A 20,069-nucleotide genomic window follows, 5' to 3' on the forward strand; every position below is an offset into this window, starting at 1 on the left:
ACATGCATATCCAAAATTTTAAAAATGCATTCTGGGACAAAAATTAAAACATGATTTTTATACAGTGAAAAAATTTCTCAAATTCTGATTGGAACAGAAATACAATTGTTTGTGTGATTTTACAAGTATTTTAGGTATGATAAACTGTGGAACTCAATACAATTATTCAGTACAGAATAACTTAACAGTGTAAACCAAGGTATTGCTATGATAATCTATATAAATATTGTAGAAAAATATCAGCAAGAAAGAAAAAAGCAGCAGAAACCTAGCTGACCCCACTTAAAAGACTTATTTCAATTTTTAGAGAATGTTCTACATCAGGAAACAGACCTCCAGACTCATGAGCTCCAGCTACAAGAACATCCTTGCCACTCTAGGTATGTTATAAATAAATTAGAAAGCTCCTTGCTCTCAGGATCCTTTAGGACATAACTAGCTAGTGTGAACTGTAAAAGCAAAACACGTTGGTTTGAAGTACCAGTAACAGAATACAAAGACATTAGTCTACCACGCAGTCCTAAGCTAGTAGCAGAACTGGTACATGCATCCAGCACACAAGATAGCTCTAGAGAAGAACAGCAGCATGCATATGATTTTTACACTCAGGCTAATGTATCCTAGAAACACCTCAAGTGATCTGCTGGCTCTCCTTTCTCCAGTTCTGGAGCCAGACTAGAACAGCAACCATTCTGAAAAGCTTTCTTTATACGCCTGTATAAAACCTGTATGTTCACTTGAGCAGGACTCAGCATCAGTGCCAATGGTACACCTAAAAACTGCTGTGTTCCTGATAATCTGTTTGGTTTTTTTTCCCTGCAGATCCAAAATATGTTTGACTAATTGTCAAAGCAACTGAAAGAACGTACAGTATGTCTCAAAGTAATGTTAAAGAAAGATTGGTTTATACTGGGAAGCTAGTTAGTGGTTAAGTCACTTCAAATTTTAGAAGAGGTATTAACAGCAACATAAAGGTGGATTATAATAGCCTTTCTCCCCCTCCACTACACTACAGACCATCTTACAAATTACCACTGAATGTCTGTAATTCTGAGGCCAAGAAAAAAAAAAGATTCCAGAGTACACTGAAAGCTATAAACATTCAGAAGAAAAAATAACTGTTTCGCTACAATAAGTAGACATGGAATTTACATGAAACTAAATCTGGTATCTCTGACTTTGAAAAGATAGCCTTTACCCCTTTTAAGTAACAGTGTTAGGGTGACAGCTTTGTCTTTAATTTTGCTAAAGAATCTTTTTTTTGGGGGGAAAAAAAAAAAAAAGAAAACTGAGTATTTTTTAGAATCTAAATCAGTTCCATGACTTACCATAAGGACCATTCTGCTAGAATTTTATAAGTAGAAAGAATGTTCTTAGCTGTCTTAAAATGTGGATCAGACTGCTTCGTCCTAAACACTGGAAGTACATATACCACTAAACCAGTAAAGAAATGTATACTACATGGACATGTTTTGCACCATGCTCTGAGATGATGGAGAACAGGGAAAACGCTCCTAGTTTTTGTCTACTAAAAAAGGAAAAAAAATGAAATGGGTAATGTATTGTGACTCTGAAAAATTACAACAGATTCTGTTACAACAATCAAAAATGTAAATTAGGAGGCTGTATTTTTTCCCTTCACATAAAGAAATTAATAATTTGCAGTTTCTAATTAATATTCACTTATTTTACTTTCTTCTTCATTCAAGGAGTCACATCATACTGACCCATTAAAAAGATTATTTACTATATTGTAGATCAAAGCAAAAGTGAAAATTTCCATTAATCAAATACACCATGCTCATTTCAGCATCAAGTTTCAGAACATGATCCTCTCAGAACAGACTGATGCTATACATTTTACAACCCAAAGTATGGATTCCAGAATTAAATAAATGGACACCTCTAATCATCTCTACTGCAAAAAAGAACTGCAGCAACTAACCCTTTTTTCAATGCTGCAAGGTTTTCTCTTGCACGACAGTTCATGTAACTACCCCAGGGGAAAAAAACCATGCTTGAAACTGAAATGAAATATCTTATTAAGAAAATCAACTCTTAGCTGCATTTTAAAATAAACCTACTTTTTGTCCCAATGCTCAAAAGTACTCAAAAATAGAAAAAATATTTTCCAAGTCATAGCATAAAAAATTCCTTTTCAATTGCAGCACAGAATTATAGTACTTTCTGAAACAAAATGGTTTGTTGTACAGTAACACCAGTGCAATAATTGAATTGTTTCATGTTCTAAAAACTTATGTATGAAACTGGAACATGAAACAATTCAATCATTCAACACAAGTTTTGTCTGAGTACAAGGAATAATAAGGATCTGTATTATCTCTAATGAGATGAACAACCTGGAAGTCTTACCAGTCAATGCCACTCTCACTAGTCTGTTCATTCCAACCTCACAAAAATTAAACCATTTTAATCTTTCAGGACTAACCCGTTCCTGTTTTTTGAGGTATCAAGTGTTTGAATTACTTTGAACTTTCACCTTTGCTTACATTCAAAAAGTAATTTAGGTTGGAAGACTGTGTGATTCAAACCCTCCCCGTCTCTAAGAGTGCTGGGTATGTGTGTGCATGGTGGGGTTTTCTGGTAGTGGTGGATGGGACTACAGCGGTGGCCCCTGTGAGAAGCTTCTCGAAGCTCCCCGGCTCCAAGTCGGACCCGCCTCTGGCCAAGGCCGAGCCGATCAGCGATGGTGGCTGCACCTCTGCGATAACGCATTTAAGAAGGGGAACCTGGGAGGGGGTTGGGACTTGTGAGGAGGAGTTACAAGGACACAACTGTGAACACTGAGGTCAGTGAAAGAAAGTGTGGGGGGTAGGGGGCCTGTAGTGAGAGGGCAGGGCCACCCCCCTGCTGCACATGGAGGTCCACGGTGGAGCAGATGCTGACCTGCAGCCCATGGAAGACCCCACGTTGGAGCAGGTGACTGCGCCTGAAGAAGGCCGGAACTCTGTGGGAAGAAGGCGGCCCTGCTGATGTAGTTTGGCACTGGGAGGACTGAAACATGTGGGAGGGACCCACGCCGGAGCAGCTCAGGAAGAGCTGCAGCCCGTGGGAAGGACTCATGTCGGAGAAAGTTCATGGAGAGCTGTCTCCCGTGAGAGGGAAACCACAGTGGAGCAGGGGAAGAATGCAAGGAGTCCCCCTTCTGAGGAGAAAGAAGCGGCAGGACTGACCATAACCACCCATTTCCTGTCCCCTGCGCTGCTGGTGGGGAGGAGGTAGAGAAATCTGGAGCAGAGCTGAGCCAGGGAAGAAGGGAGGGATGGGGGGAGGTGTTTTTAACATGTGGTAATGCTTCTCACTGTCCTACTCTGTCTGTTAAGTGGTGGAGTTGTTGTTAGTGTCTGAATTAAATTGATGTTCTTTCTTCTTCCCCTAAGGAGTCTGTCCTCTGTCCATGACCATAATGAGTGAATCATCACTCCCTGTCCCTATCTTGATTCCAGACCCTTTTGCTTTATTTTCTCTTTCCCAGTCATGAGGGGTAAGGGGGGAATGAGCAGCTGCGTGGTGCTCGGTTGCCCTCTGAGCTCAAACCATGACAGTAAGTCATACCAGCTTCAAAGTTGTATCTTAACTTCAAAATCAGACCAGCCTGCTCAGAGCCTTTATCCAGTTAATTTCTGACTATCTCCTAAGATGCAGACTGGGTAACACCATGTAACACACTGTAGACAACCTGTTCCAGTGCCTGACCACCCTCACTAAAAAAAAAGTCTTCCTAATATGCAACCAGAATTTTTTTTTGTAACTCACATACATTGCTTCTTGTCCTATCTCTATGTATCAACAAGAGAATTCTGGCTCCATTTTCTCTATCTGTGCTGAAGAGATCAGAAGTTTCTCCTTTTATTAGCATTTTCTTCCAAAAAATCAAACAAATCAGTTCTCCCAAGACCTTTCATACATCATATGCTGCAGCTCCCTCGTCTTTGTGGCCTTTCACTGGACTCACTTCAGTAAGCCAATGTCTCACATTTGGAGCCCAAAACTGTACAGAGTCCCAAAGTACTAAAACACAGACCTCATTCTGCTGCCTACACTCTCGCTCATGGGGCCTACAACATGGTTACCTTTCATCATCACAGGAGCTCACCACTGACTCACGTTCAGCTTGTCTACCAGGACCCCTCATGCCAAGCCTGCCACCAATCTTCACATTTTCAACTAGTTCTTCCTTATTCATAACCAGTACAGCAAGGTGCATCTCCAACTTGTCTCCTTGCTGAGACACAGCTCACCCCGTGCTCAGAAACTGTCATCAACACGCTCCAGAAATTTCCTTGACTGCATATGCCCCACCACAGCAGATATCAATGTGGTTAAAAGTCCCCCGTAAGAACCAGTTTATTACAGTTGTCTAAAGGAGGTGCTTCTCATCTACTTCTGAAATTGGCACCCTGCAGCAGATACATATCATGATGGTCTCCCCTCTGACCCTGACCCATTCTACAGCAAAGATTCTATGATTCTTTGATACAGCAAACCATTCTATGATTTAAGCTCAACTCCTCTTCCCTGGCCATCCTTTCTAAAGTGCTTTTATCAGGCTACTGCTGCTTTCCAGGCATCTGAGCTATCCCACCACACCTTTGTGCTCCAATTCCTGCCCTTTGCTCCCCATGCTGTACACATCTGCATATGACACTTGAGTCGGGTCCCCCAGCCATGACAATCAGAGAAAGCACTGAGAGGCTCCCCCACAATTCTGTCCTTCAGGCCCTGGTCCTTGCTGACCCCACTTGTCACTGGACTGTGGTCACCGTCCCTGAAGATCCCACCTGAAAGTCCTCCTCTGCTAGGTTACAGGAGCCTGCTGGCTGTGAAGCTGGGTTCAGAAGTTCTCACCTTCCTTCCAAAAAGGGGTTGTTTTCAGCTTGGATCCATTCAGTGGTCCGGCTTACAGCCTGTTTCTACAAATAGGCAGTGGAACTGAGCTAAGAGTAAACTGCAGCAAGGGATTCCTACACCTGGTTTTACTGCTCAACCTGGTGTATCAAGAAATTACATTGTAATTTCTCAGGTTTTGGCCAAACTCCAGGACAACAGTGCAATGAAAATGAAAACATTCCAAACAAAAAATTGACAACATTTACTGAAAACAATGAGTATTAATATGCACGTATAATATAAATACACACGTTCCTATTTCTTAGCAGGCAGCTCACTTTGACTGGAACACTGCATTACTACAGCACCTTATTTCTAGTATCTGAGCCACACAGTTGTATAGAAATTCATGGACCTAAAATTTCATCTGTATACTGGCAACTGCATCAATCAGGTTATTTAGCTAATTCTGATTATAGAGCTGATAGGTTGATATTCACCAGTTGATATACAATTATAATTACAAAGAAAGTAACTACTTTAACAGATAGCTTATTAATAAAATAGACGTAATGTTGATGAAAGGCAACACAAGTTACCTAAGTGCCAAAATACTTCATATGCTGTTTGTAGGTATTAACTGCACATAGATCAATAGTATATACAAAAATCAGAGATATACACATGATTTTTCCTTGCTGAGACCCTATTTCTCCTTAAGATCACCTCTCAGCAGTCTGATTTTCATAGTATAGCAAAAGAACATATTTTGAAAGAACGTGTCTCAGTGAAATGTTCTGAACTGTTTCTTTTTGTTAACCCTCTGACTCTACAAAAACTTAGATAGACAACAATTTCTCAAGAACAGTTTTTTCCTATTTCAGAGATACAGTTTTCATTCAGTTTTATAATAATAATATATTATTTCCTACCGTTCCAATGTTTCATTTTCCATAAGATCTTATTAATAAGCATCATGTGTCAACCAAAACTGCAATTATGAACATCCTTACATCTACAAAAAAGACTCCTTGCTTCAACTTTTTATTTTCCAAAGCAGCTCAAGAAACTCAACTTCATCAGTGGAAAATCTTGATTTAAAAAAAAACCAACAAAACAAACCCCAAAAACCCAGCATGCAGAAATGCAGGCTATCTAGAAACATGCTCTTGCAAACCCCCCTAGGATTACCAATAAAGTTATCTTATCTTAGATACTCATTGTAAGAGTTCAGTTGAAATATCATCATTTTAACCTTCAAACTGTTAACAATGGTGGAAAAACCTAATTAAAACATTAACAAATCTTACCTGTCGAATTATACTTTTTACACAACGGATGGGAAGGCCTTGATAATTGGACTTGATTATCCATTTTAGGAGATGATGTCCAAGTACTTCGAAGACCATACAAACATCTGGGATTTAATTAAGGATAATTTCCAAATAAAGTTGTTGATGAGATTGACACAAATGTTTGTTTGCATACTGGTTAAAGCAATCACCATCTTGTTTAGAGGAAAAACAGTTCCCCCTAAAATGAGCAGAACATGGTATATGCTTTGGTAGTGCATTTGGTACTACAGTGCCCAAATGTAGAACAAATTAAACATTTTAAAATAAAACATTTTAATTATGCAAATCTTGTCAGTTATTTCTATATGTTAACAATAGCATTAGGGCGAACAATGAAATAGGTAATTGTAAAAAATAACTAATTCATTTTTATTTTCTTTGAAATAGTTAAAAGTACTGTTTTGGCCTATTACCTCTAGTTTCTAATAAATTTTAAATGATATGAATAGAAGGTTTTAACAATAAAAGTCTGCAACAACAGTGTTTTAGAAAATGAACCATACTAAACATCTTTTTGATTAGGCTTAATTGAGTCACTTGACAACAAAGACTGAAGTAGTAAGAGAATGGATCTCTTACCACCTACAGTTTTAACTGAAGAGAATAATGGCAACCACCAAAGAACTCAGGAACAAAGAAAATGTGGAACTCAGAAGCAACACGCAAAAAACACAATGCCAAAACATTTAATTTCACCCAGCATCTACTATTGGCCACCAACAGAGGCCAATAGTAGATGATCACGGAAGAGTTTTAGGAAAAAACAAGACATAGGAACTTGCAGTGATTTGTGGTTCAAGGGCTTTCTAAGTTAGAGATCCTACACTTAATATACCTGGATAAGTTATCTTTCTATTGAGAAAATATTCAAGATATTCAAGCTAATTCTAGGTTTTATCATCCACAACATTCTGGCAAGAAATTATACAATTTGGCTATACTGAGTAAATCCTCAGACATGAGCTGGGAATGACCTTAATGTCCCCAGAAATCAGAAAGAATGTTAAAATCTTAACTACATGATACTTGCAAAGAATAACGTAATACAAATAACAGAAAATGAACAAATTGACAAATACTGCAGGAAAATCTCAATGGATGAAATTAGACTGTATCTCATAGACCATTCATAGGGAACTACACTGTTCGGGAAGAAATCTTACCCAACTTCTCTAAGTTTTATTAACTAGTCTTGGCAATGATCTTAGACTCACTGTCTTAACTTGTGTCAAAATGAGACTTACCTTGTCTATCAGTCTATCATTTACATTCTTCTCAAGTACCTACCTATATGCATAAAGCTAATTGAGGTTTTAAAGTCTACAACCCCTATGCTGGAGTCAGACCACAGTTAAAAGATCTCAAGACTGGTCAAAGCACTTGGGAAGAACTGTAGTATTTTGATTGCTGCTACCTGTTCATCTCACTTCATGTTCCTTAATTCCTACACTAGACAGTCATTTCCCAACCATATCAATCAAGTCTACTCAGAGTATTATTAAACTCTGTTCCATTCAGAAGAGAAAACAGTCTTGGTTACTTTACCACACAAGCATTCAACGGACTGAAGTCACTAGTAAAGGACACGGCCACCAAAAAGGATGAGTAGAGCACATTAGCTCTGCGCGGTTTATTAACTTAGCCCACGCAGTGAAGTTGCAATGTTACAGCAACACAGATTTCAGAAAGGCAAGACACTGCAGCATTCAGAAATGAAATTTAGGACACCCGCCCACAGTCCTTCAGACCACTGCTGCTGCAGACTCTCCAATGTACGTTCCTGCCATTCTTTTTACCTACAGAAGTGCTAGGCCTTGCCAGTAACCAGAAGAAAAAGGAGTGCAGGGAAGTGAATAGCTGAGAGGCCAGGGGAGAGCACTGCAAAGGAAGATGCAAGGAGGAACAGCAGAAGCAGACAAAGAGAGGGAGGGCCACAAGAAAAAGAAATTACATCTATTTGAAAAAAAGATTGTAATGTTTTGCTGGGAGGACTCAGACAAACCCAAGGCATGGTCGGTACTGGGGAGGCAACCGGGATGGGAAGAAGACATACAGGAAGCTCAGTGTTTGGAGTAGGAATGCAAAAATGTGACTGTTGTCTGATGTTCTATCCCGACCTGAAAAACATTAACTTATGTAAGCCAGACTGCCCCAAACAAAGAGTTTGAGAAAAGCTGTGCATTAACTATTAGAAAACCAGCCCGGCAAGCCCTAGGATCTTCCCACAGCACCAACACCTGACAAGTGAGTATGTCCAAAAAGTCCTCCAGCAAAAATAAACCTGAAGCCCACACAGCAGACATGCCTCTTATGAAATGCTCTTCAAAGCAGTTTGGGGAGAGTCTGAAAGGGGCGAACTGAGCAGAGCAGCAAAAGCGAGAGCAAACATAACATTAATCAGCTGACAGGATAAATATTTAAAACTGTCCTTTCTTGACTAAAATCCTACCTGTAACTATCTATCTATCTACAAACACATATTATAGGAGCATTTAGAACTCTGATGAGGGTTTAAAGACTAGTTAAGCTAAATTAAATAAAGCTCTGGTACCAACACAGAACACTTCTGGATGTATCTCAGTTGCTTCTGGATTGGTAGCATTTAGGCTCTACAGCATTTAATTCATGCTGTGTGTTCTTTGGAGATAAATTTATTACAATTATTATAATGTCTGATAAATTTATTACAATTATTATAATGTCTGATTGTTTTGAGAATGTTTCCTTATTTTTTCACTTGCCTCTCCAAACACTTGTTTCATTACATAATTATCTAAAACTTTTATTAAAAAAATGCTACACTCAAATAAACATTTATTAAGGCTCTAATAAATAGCCAGTGCAGACAAACATAATCTACACTTACTGAAAACACCAGAGTGCCCCAGTTTGGGAATTCTGTTATTTCCTGAAAAAATCATAATTGCAATATTTTTTAAATGTACAAGTAGTTAAAAAATTATCAGTCTAGTGCAGTATAACACACATTGGTAAAATCCCTCTGCATATAAACATTTATTACAGCTCCTAGGAGAAAGATGACTGTTTTCAGACATACCGTGCAGGCCAATGGCTCTGCACATTCCCAGCTCTGTGCTACACTGTTCCTGACAAGTTTCCCTGTTTGGAAGCTCCATGACATTTTGTGATATTAGCCATCCAAAGAATTCACCCACCTCTCTTCTGTCTTACTTTAACTTTTAAATGTATTCCATAACCAATAATCAAGCCTCTATGAAGCATATGTTGTTTTAATTTACAGTCAAGGAACAGATATTTAGTGACTTGCCCAAAGGAAGCTGGAAACAGCAGAGCATGGAAAAACTCTCGAATTACTGTATTTCTCTCAACCTGTTCAACTCAGTAACACTAACATAGCACTAATACGGCATCTTAGAAACAAATAGCAGCAAAGTGTTAAAATCAGTTACCTGCTCCCTCCCAAAAGAACCTGCACCAAAGATTATTTTCCCTAGAAGATAAAAAAGAGTTGATCAAATAATATACGCAACCAACCACTGTTCAAATAACCAATGCAACTCACAATGCACAAGCTGTTCAAAAGAAAACTCAAAGCGTAAGATACTTGATATCATATTTCCACTGGTGATTAGGACTTTGACAGACTTACGGCTGTAATTTAAATTTGAGTCCTGTATCACCCCATCCTGTCTACTGTGCCTTTCCGAAAAAATGTACTTCTCAGTAAGGCAGGAACATTTGCCTTCCACATAAAATAACTTCTGTCCTGCCAGAGTTTTCAACATGAAGGTAAAACTGAAATAGAATAGATCAATATCAGCTGTCCAGTTTTAGTTTGCTATCACAAAGCCATCTGAAGCCCTATTTTTCACTAGTACGTGGTCTCTCTTGGCTTTGTTAATTTAAGTGCTACATTTCAAAAAGATAAAAGTTTGGATATGCTTTCAAAGTATTATCGCCAACAAAATTTACTCTTCACACTTAGAAATGGCTCTCACCTTTAATACAGATGTGTACATACATGCAAATCCTAGCAATAATTTAAGAACGTTATTGGGAAATGGCTCTGTTAAAGAGAGGAGTTATTTCTATGTAAAGTTATGAATGCATTTTCTTATTCCCTATTTCATACTAGTGTTTTACAATGAAAACAGTAAGTCAAAATTTCTGATTTCTAAAAAAACTTTAATTATTCTTCCATTGTGCAGCTGTCAGCCGAAGACCTGAAGTGCTTTGGTTGCATTATTTTTTTTGTGAACACAGACAGACAATAGAGATATATATAAAATACTTCTTAATAAGCATCTCAGCTCATAAATTAAAACCTATTTTTTGTAGCACAACAGCAGCACCAAGAAACCCTAACCAGGGTTCTTTGCCTCACTGTGTTAAGCAATTTCCTTGATCACAAACCATTTATATTCAGGTTGAAATTACTACTGGCAATTGCATGGTTTACTTTGATTCATTTCAATTTGATGATAAAACCTAGGAAAAAAAGCAGACTATACTAACTTCACCTACATTTAAGCAGGTTTCTACCATGGTAGCTGACCACTGAAGTAATCAGGAAACAAATCAAAATGGGACAAAGCGAAAGCAGTTAAGATGCCATTCTGTAACTGAGAATACTTGTCCCCACCGTCTCATTCTCACTTCTCACAACTCCAAAGGCTTCGTAACTGATGTCAAGATAGAGATGGATGGGGTGAAAACTGCTTGCACATTTCTCCCTGAAAGGATGCTTTCTAGTGGGCATTCAGCTTTACCTACAGTCACCTCCTAGATTCCTCTCCTAAAGGACAAGAGTTGGTGAAGAGCATCATAACCTGATCGACTGAAGGCACATCACCAAAATCAACTTAATGTTAAGCTCTCTAGAGCAGGAAACGTCTCTTTGTCCGGTAGTATGACACCATGAACAATGAGGTCTGTTACGAGGACTCCAAGACACAACAAACATACACATAAATACCATCTGTAACAGTAAATGAAAGCTCAGTAATATGATAAGCTGCTAAAATATCTAATATAATTAGCAAGGATAACTCACTTGAGCTCAACTCTAAAATCAAATCTATTCATAGCCCCAAAATTTTCCCTAAGAACAATATGCAGTCATATTTTACTTTGTGTCTCTCCCTTCTTTTTCCTTCTTTTTTTTAAAGGAAGCATTTGAAGGTAAAGCTTTAATCTTTGCCAAAAAAGAGGTTAACACCTGGTCAAAAGAAGATCTCCTAAACAAGAGAGGAGCCTCCATGCCCTCACACTTCCTACAAAAAACAGAAATCAGTTTCTTCCTGACACTGATACTTTCTTTCTCTTTACTTGTCTAGAGCAAAACATATTTCCTGTAAGCCTCAGTTATTACAAGTCTTTTCAGTAAAACTCTAGCTTTTAAGTAAACTATCTAGTTCTAGCAGACCATGACAGGACTCATGGGATTCTTTTTTTTCTATTTTGCTTTGTGTTTAGAAAAGCTAAGTTACTTTCACTCCAGTGAGTGCATTACACACTGGATACTCTTTGCATCTACGTATATTTTGGTGTTTCTACATTACATAGTTAAAGTAAGACTAACTAGAAAAAAGCCAGAACTAAATGCTTACTTATCTCAGTAGATCATCTTAAATGAAGATGCCATGTTTTCAAAAGGATACGAATTCCATTCATTCCAGAAATTTTGAAGTCATCAATTAGCTGTACAACCATATCCTTGTTGGGATCATTAGGGTCACTTTCACGAACCTAAACCAAGAACGTAAACACTGCCATTTTAGGAAAATATTCAGTTTAAAACACTAATTACTTAGCTTTCGACATGAAGTTAAATAATATTTTGGAACTTCAGAAATCATGGAAACACATAATAAACCAGCTATTCAGAAAAAATAAATACAAAAAAGTTTAAAACCAATATTCAGATACATTTTTTTAATTCATTATTACTACTATTATTGTTATTGAGCACGGTATTGCATGAGTGATACTTACACATTTGAGCAACTTTATTTCATCCAAGGCTGTCTCTGTATAATGCTGGGCACTTTTTACAACTTTCATTGCAACAAACCTTTTCCCCCTTGAAAAAACCAAAAACATTCTCAACAGGTGCTCTGAGCCAAAACAAAAATACTTCAGAGGTTGGGAAATTTTAAATAGAATATTTCATAGCCTAATGTATTCTGAGAGACAACACTGAAATTACACTTAAAACCAACTTTTACAAAGTTCTGTTAACAGTCTAATTTATTGAATATTTTGTCTCCTTGATGCTTATGTCTTCAAAAGAGGAATTTGGTTACATGTTTTATCATTCAATCAAGGTACAATTACATTTTTTCATTAAGGATACAACAGAAATAAAAACATTAGCTTATTCTTGCACATCCAAGACAACGTGCGAATTCAGTAAGTAAAGCTAATCTGTCAAAGAAAATAGAATTACACTTATTTCTGAGAGCTTTTATAAACTTCATGTTTAACCAAGAGCAAAATAAGACTGCAGGCATTTCTCTGCATAAAAAGATAGCAAACATTTACATAACTTTATCATGCATGTAAAACAAAAATTACTGCAAACAAAATAAAGTAACATATTAAGAAAAAAGTAAATGGAAATAAATAGTTTTCTTACTGCATATCCCAGCATAGCCAGACTGTAGAGAAGTGTCCCCATCCTAACTTTCTAATAACGTGATATCGGCCATTGAAAAGATCACCAATTTTCACTGGATGATAGCCTCCTTTCATGAAAAAAATGAGTAGAAAAAGAATATTCAGAAAACCAACAATAATTCCCAGGTTTTCAAGTAATTCTTGCAGTATAAATTTTCCTCTTCAAATTGTCCTGTACTATAAATAGGAAATCTAAAGAAAATTTTACTCATATTAAAAATTCTGCCCTACTTGGCCTGGAGGGGAAAAACTCGTGTCCTGTAACTACTGTAGAGTTTATTCATCCTTCTCTCTTATGACTTTTATTTGTGGTAATATTACCATCTGTTCTCTATTTCCTCAGGCTTATCTTCCACTTCACAGAGAGTACAGGAAAGATCTACATTATTTCTTTACCATATTTGAAGCTTCTCAGTCAACATATTTTAGATGATTGCAGAATTTCAACAGAGATTGTTTTAATTCCCATTTGCTTTCTACTAATAAAGGCAATAAAATACTTCCTGAGAAAATGTTAAGAACAATGTAGACTTTATTGATGCTCTTCTGCTTGGCTCCAGACCCATAGCGCCAATGCATTTTTCTCATGTCTGAGGTTTTTGCAGTGAGGAAGGAGAGAGAGAAGGCAGATACAGGCTTTGTCTGAACTGCTCTTTAATTACCGAAGTCTGCAGTCCTAACTTACACCACTACACAGGTCCCCAAAAGCCCCATTAGGCAGAAAGGCCAACAGGAGAGAGTAGGCTGGAGCTCAGGTTTCTAGGCAGTGTGAGGAGGTGTAATGAAGCTTTTTATTTCCTTCGTATTTTAAGAGGCATTCTTCCTCCCAGTCAAGCACAGGGAAGACAGTGATCATACAAGATTATTATTCAGACCTTAACACACTAATAATAACATCCACAACTTTGCCTAAATTGCAAACAAATAATAAAGCTGCACCATGCAACCCTCCAGAACCTCACCAGCAGCAGACTGTGAGCAGTTGTCAAGGAATCACTTCCACAGCTATTTACGGTCCTTCACAATGTCACGCCCCACCGTCCTTTGGCAGGCTCCTCAGTTACTGACTATTGCACTTAAAATTAGGAAAACCTCAGACTACTTTCTCTAAACTACCATATTTGTTTTGAAACCCCCTGAAAATCTTGTTAGAACTGGTGCCCAGTTAAGACAACAATGTGAACTTATCACTTAATTCCTTGGATTTAAAACAGGGTCTTCTCTCTTATCGCCTTTTATCTGTGCAACAGCAACATCAAATCTGGATATGTTCATGTCCTTTCTTTGCTAATAACATCTTTTGCCTTAACAGAAGTTCAAGAGTCTATTTGTGACCTTTTCTCAAATGCTTCCAGAGCAGATTAATAAATTTAACACAACTGTATGATAGAACTACAAAGATTACATATTCAACAGAACAATAATGCTTAAATAATGTATTACTTTATATGTTGGTATGTCTAAACTGAAACTCTAAAGCACACACAGCTTCGATATTTGTATGTTAAGGTGTAACTTCAGGCTCAGCAGACACTTGCTGGTTTGCTCAGCCTCAACCAAAAGCTGACCCATCCGACATGGCTGCAGCTGCCCAGACTCCCGCACAGAATACCGCTGGCAGAGACTCAAACAGCTTGAGCCAGAGCATCAGGGAAGCAGCAATCACAAGTATTCGTCTCGGCAGGGGCGGGTCTGAACCAACTGACAGCAACAAACAACTTCAGATGGGCAACGCAAGTCTCAGCTACATACAGTGCTGACTTCACGCACCTCCCTGCCCACCTGCCTCCCACATTATACCTCCACAGAGGGTCAAGTGTGTTCACCAGGCACACAAATTAGTCTGATATGTACAGGTAGGATGGACGAACACACAGAGCGCAGTCTCAGATCCCCCAGCCTAGCAGTAAAGTGTTGAAGTTTCATCTTTTCCATGAAAATTTGCACAAATCTATGAAGACCCAGATACGAGAACAACCTTTAAACTTTTAACCCATGAGACCTGTATACTTACTATCACACACAATATTGCATTTCACGAAACATTAGGTATACAGACACCAGTATTTTCAGTTAAAAAAGAGCAAAGGAAAAAGAAGGCCCTAGTTCAGGAGCAGCACAGGACATTACAGGAAGACCAAGACATACAGACCCAGCCTAGGACTAAGTACCAGGAGTCCCCCTTGGGGGAAGACCACCCACCTCCCCTCCATCACTGGGAAGGAAATGTTCATGAAAAACTGCCAGGACAACTCACCTAGCAACCTAAAAGGATACTTTCATTTCCACTGCTGAATTGTGTCAACCTCAGTAAGAATGTGCAACACTGCCAAGTGGGAATTCCTTACTTTCCAAACAAAAAACAGATCACATTTGGAACACCCGACTGGATTTAGAGTCCAAGAAAGGAGGAGGGACATGGATTTACTAAGTGTTGACTATTACGCTGTCCACTTCATTTGCAAAAAGAAACAGTATCAGCCACATACGAAACCCAAGTCTATTCGCAAGTTTTCTATAATAATGAAGCTGAAATAAACTCACATATACAAATCCATACTGATAGAAACATTAAAAACAAAACTAAATTTTGATTTGTCTATTTAACCATCCTTGCAGTAACAGCTGATTAAAATATTTTTCAATCTGAATAAATATAATCATATTTTAAGACAGCTATTGACTGATTTAAAACAAAAAAAAAAATATTACTCTTTGGTAAATTCTTTCCATAAAACTCTATCTAGGATGATGAAGTGACAGATGTGAGTGGAAGGTTAAGAGAACATACAGCAATTCTACCTTTCCATTACTGAAAAGGTTTGCATTTGCGAAATGAATCAAGTCTGCTGACCTGGCAGCAAGAATTACATAAAACATTTCCACGTAATTCTCTATCACTCTAACATTTCTTCCAATTTGAGTTTTGTCCTGCATGTATCATTGCATTAAAACAGTGAGAAGTATGAAATATTATTCTCTGTATAATCACTATTCCTCTGGAAACAGATAAAATTAGAAAAACTGAAAAGTATTTAACATCTAGTTTTAACACCTCTCCATGGTTTGCAAACAGATTTTGAAATTCAACTATACAAATATTTCTGGAACATTTTACAATCTTCCTAAGTATCTAGTCCCATTAAATAATTCCTTAACAGTTACATGGCTTCAGATGTATATGAAAACACAATTCATGCAGCTTTTTGCACTGCCAGAAGGGTGTAAGTGGGCCTTCGAGTATATAAAACAATGTCTAGAAGTAACTTTTTTGCGCTAAACAAAATATTTGCTTTTTTAACATGTTAACAGCATAACACTCAATGATGAAGAATTTAAATACAGGTAAAGATATGTTTCAAAGAACAGTTTAAGTAAACTGCCTCTCTGCAGATAGCTTTTGGCATACTTGTGCTTCAAAGGTTGAAAAATAATCAAAAACTTGGGATGTTCATCACAGACAGGAAAGAGAACACCCTGCAGAGGAAATCAGTCAAACACACCAAAGTCAAGTTAATAAACTGGGGGTCGGTAAATTATTTTAGTAAAATCTATGTATTGCAAGAATAACAATACTGTATATGTAAAAGTCATGTTCTTTTGGTCCCTACAGCACTGTCATAATAAATTATAACAATACACCAGCATATGTTGCAGATACCAACAGTGGTAGCATATTCTCTGACTATATACTTCACAAGATGCTTTCTATTGTCCAAGAGCCACAACAGGAACAGTTTTGGAAATAATCTATTACCGTTCCTGTACACATTACTCCCTGATTATTCATGTCAGCAACATATTCATGTACAGGTTGTGGACAACCAGGTAATAACACGTTTAGTTAAATGCATTTTAAAAGCTTATGTCATCCAATGACGAATATAATTAAGTTCTTCATGATACAGAAAGTATTTCTAAATAGTAGTAACAAGAAAGCATCTATGCAAAATTAATGGGCTGAGAAGAATTACGTGGTTTTGGAAAAACAATATTGCTATTTGAAAATATACAATGTATAAGTGGCACTGCTGATAATGTAACAAAAACCCCTGTTGTGCTATTTACTGCCGCACACAGAAAAAAAGTCTCTCACAGCTAGCTAGCTAGCTAGCTACATGCACTCAAGAAAGAGGGTCAGAAAAATGAGATCATTATTCCTAAATGTCTCCTGAATGTATTGGTAATTGTGGCTGGCTAGTTCTATGTTTGTATAGGGAATTATTCCCTTTGTGAACTGGATGAATGGGAGACATCTCCAGGGAGCAAAGAAGATGATCAGAGAAGGAAAGAATTCCAATTACATCCATGACACAACAGGCTCTTGAAAAAAAAAAAAAAAAAAAGATCTCCAAGTGTTTCAAGGCTTTTCAGAAAAGAAGAAAAACTGGTTCACTGTCTAAGTACCCCTTGAAAAATCATGTAGTTGGACTTTGGTATTTTCATTCCTTAAACAAATAAAGATTTGAAAAGCATTTAATGTAAATTCAGTGACACCAACAGAAGTAATTTCAGAGATCTGAACAGGCCCTGGAGGAAGCCCCCAGGAAACAGAGGTTAGTCTGCTTTACACCAATGGCTGTCAGTAGTCTCTTTCACTAAGAGTGAAAGAGTTTGCTAATTCAAACTAATCCAATTTCCTGATTAAAAATACTGTTATGACTATTTACTAACCACCATGTAATGCGGTGAAGATGTGATGCCAGCACATAGTAACATATCCTTAAAAATAAAAAATAAAAATAAAATTAGTAACAAAAATACCATGGCAATGGGAAGTACAGTCAACAGGTAAAATGTTGAATTAATCAAAAAAATTAACTATATACTCCCTCATCAGAATTGCCCTTCTATGAAATTTCAGACTGGGGTTGAGAACAGATGAAGTATGCTCTGTGCCACACTCAAAAATCCTGGGAGATTGCCATTTTGAAGATAAAATTAGGAAGAAAAGAGACAGTCCAGTAATAAATGATAATTTCTAAATATTTATCTTCCACTCTGTAAATACCCCAAACAGAAAAACATATTCAAACTAATAACACACCTCTCAAAAAAATGGAAATAATGCATCAAAAGCCATCCCTTGGTGTAAGTTACCAAATAACTTATTCCCCAACTGAATATAAAATAAACAAACAGGAAGTCTGTATGGCCCCAGATCATCCCAATCTGGCCATTTGATTCAGATTCTTATGGTAACCTTCCCTTCAGTTCAAACCCAGTAGACTAAAAGAATCATAGGATGGTTTGGGTTGGAAGGGACGTTAAAAACCATCTGGTTCCAAGCCCCCTGCCATGGGCAGGGACACCTTCCACTAGAGCAGGTTGCTCAAAGCCCCGTCCAACCTGGCCTTGAACACTTCCAGGGAGGGGCAGCCACAGCTTCTCTGGGCAACATGTTCCACTGTCGTCTCATCACACTCACAGTAAAGATTTTCTTCCTTATATCTAACCTAAGTCTACCCTCTTTCAGTTAAAAACTGTAACCCCTCATCCTATCACTACACTCCCTGATAAAGAGCCCCTCCCCATCTTTCCTGTAGCCTCCTTTAAGTACTGGAAGGCCGCTCTAAGGTCTTCCTGGAGCCTTCTCTTCTTCAGGCTGAACAACCCCAACTCTCTCAGCCTGTCCTCATAGGGGAGGTGCTCCAGTCCCCTGATCATCTTCATGTCCCTCCTCTGGACTCGCTCGAGCAGGTCCATGTCCTTCTTATGTTGGGGGCCCCAGAGTTGGACACAGCAGTGCAGGGGGTGTCTCATGAGAGTGGAGTAGAGGAGGAGAATCACCTCCCTCGGCCTGCGGGCCACACTCCTCTTGATGCAGCCCAGGATACCGTTGGCTTTCTGGGCTGTGAGCGCACATTGCTGGCTCATAGTCAGTTTTTCATCCACTAATACCCCCAAGTCCTTCTCCACAGAGCTGCTCTCAATCCACTCATTGCCCAGCCTGTATCTGTGCTTGGGATTGCCCTGACCCACATGAAGGACCTTGCACTTGGCCTTGTTGAACTTCATGAGGTTTGCATGGTCCCACCTCTCCAGCCTGTCCAGGTCCCTCTGGATGGCACATCCCTTCCCTCCAGCGTGTTGACCACACCACACAGCTTGGTGTCATCGGCAAACTTACTGAGGGTGCACTCAATCCCACTGTCCATGTTGCCAGCAAAGATGTTAAACAGCGCTGGTCCCAACACCGACCCCTGGGGAACATCGCTCGTCACTGCCCTCCACACTGACATCAAGCTGTTGAATGCAACTCTGAGTGTGACCATCCAGCCAATTCCTTATCCACTGAGTGGTCCATCCATCAAATCCACATCTCTCCAATTTAGAGATAAGGATGTCATGCAGGACAGTGTCAAATGCTTCACACAAGTCCAGGTAGATGATGAAGATGAGGAAGGAAATGTACTGATCAGACTTACAGGAAATTACGGTCAGAAAATAGGTAAATCTTCTACTGGAGCATCAAAAGCACTGTTCTTGCAGAAACAAACAGTACAACATTCAAATGAACCAAAGCTTGAACCCTCTTTAACATACTTCCATCAGTTCAGAGCTTCAAGACCAGAAGAATTCAGAAGAACCTTTAAGCATACAGAAGTTCTCTTTATTTTTTCAGGAAACTTGCAAGTATTCTTAGTGTAACATGTAGTTCATTTTAAAAGTATACAGATCTCACTACTTACCTGCTGTAGTCACAGAGTCTCTAGTTAAACGGGTGACTTATAAGCAGGCTGTAAACTTAGACTATTTTTTTGTTTGTTTTGTGATCTAGCTTCTCCAGATGGTGACAATTAGCAAGAGATACTGGAACACAGACAACAATGAATTGTTTGAAATTAAATGCATGCCTTACTTCAAGGAAGAATAAAGCGGGGGCCTTGAAATGCTTAATTTCAAGGAAATACATATGTTTACAAATAAACAGTTGTTTAAACAACAAATCCTTACTCACTGATGGAAGACGTTACAGATACCAAAAGAGTTATCCTAAGGAACAAATGTAACAGAAATAATTAAAAAAAAAAATGCTTTAGTGACACGTTTTTCTTTTCCCTGTTACAGACTTCAACATTTAGTTTGAGTTTACTGTTTGATTTTCACTACTGGTATCTGTAAGCCACTTAAACATTTGAAATAATAATAAAACTTCTTAGACCAAAACGAAATAGCCACTTTCAATTGTTAAATCTGAAA

At 38.2% G+C, this 20,069-nt stretch overlaps 1 protein-coding gene across 5 annotated transcripts in view; it reads right to left on the reverse strand.

Moving 5' to 3' along the window:
* SRPK2 (SRSF protein kinase 2) overlaps positions 1-20,069 on the reverse strand; it is a 148,795-nt gene that overhangs the window by 31,064 nt on the left and 97,662 nt on the right. For all 5 annotated transcript variants that reach the window (XM_074869944.1, XM_074869943.1, XM_074869940.1 and 2 more), the window contains 4 exons: positions 12,826-12,934; positions 12,183-12,270; positions 11,849-11,936; positions 6,162-6,268 (listed from right to left, as the gene is read on the reverse strand). In XM_074869944.1, coding sequence (XP_074726045.1) covers positions 6,162-6,268; positions 11,849-11,936; positions 12,183-12,270; positions 12,826-12,934 — 392 coding nt within the window. The remainder of the gene's footprint in view (positions 1-6,161; positions 6,269-11,848; positions 11,937-12,182; positions 12,271-12,825; positions 12,935-20,069) is intronic.

Source organism: Strix uralensis, chromosome 5 (assembly GCF_047716275.1).
Source record: "Strix uralensis isolate ZFMK-TIS-50842 chromosome 5, bStrUra1, whole genome shotgun sequence".
In the NCBI taxonomy this organism is placed as follows: Eukaryota; Metazoa; Chordata; class Aves; order Strigiformes; family Strigidae; genus Strix; species Strix uralensis.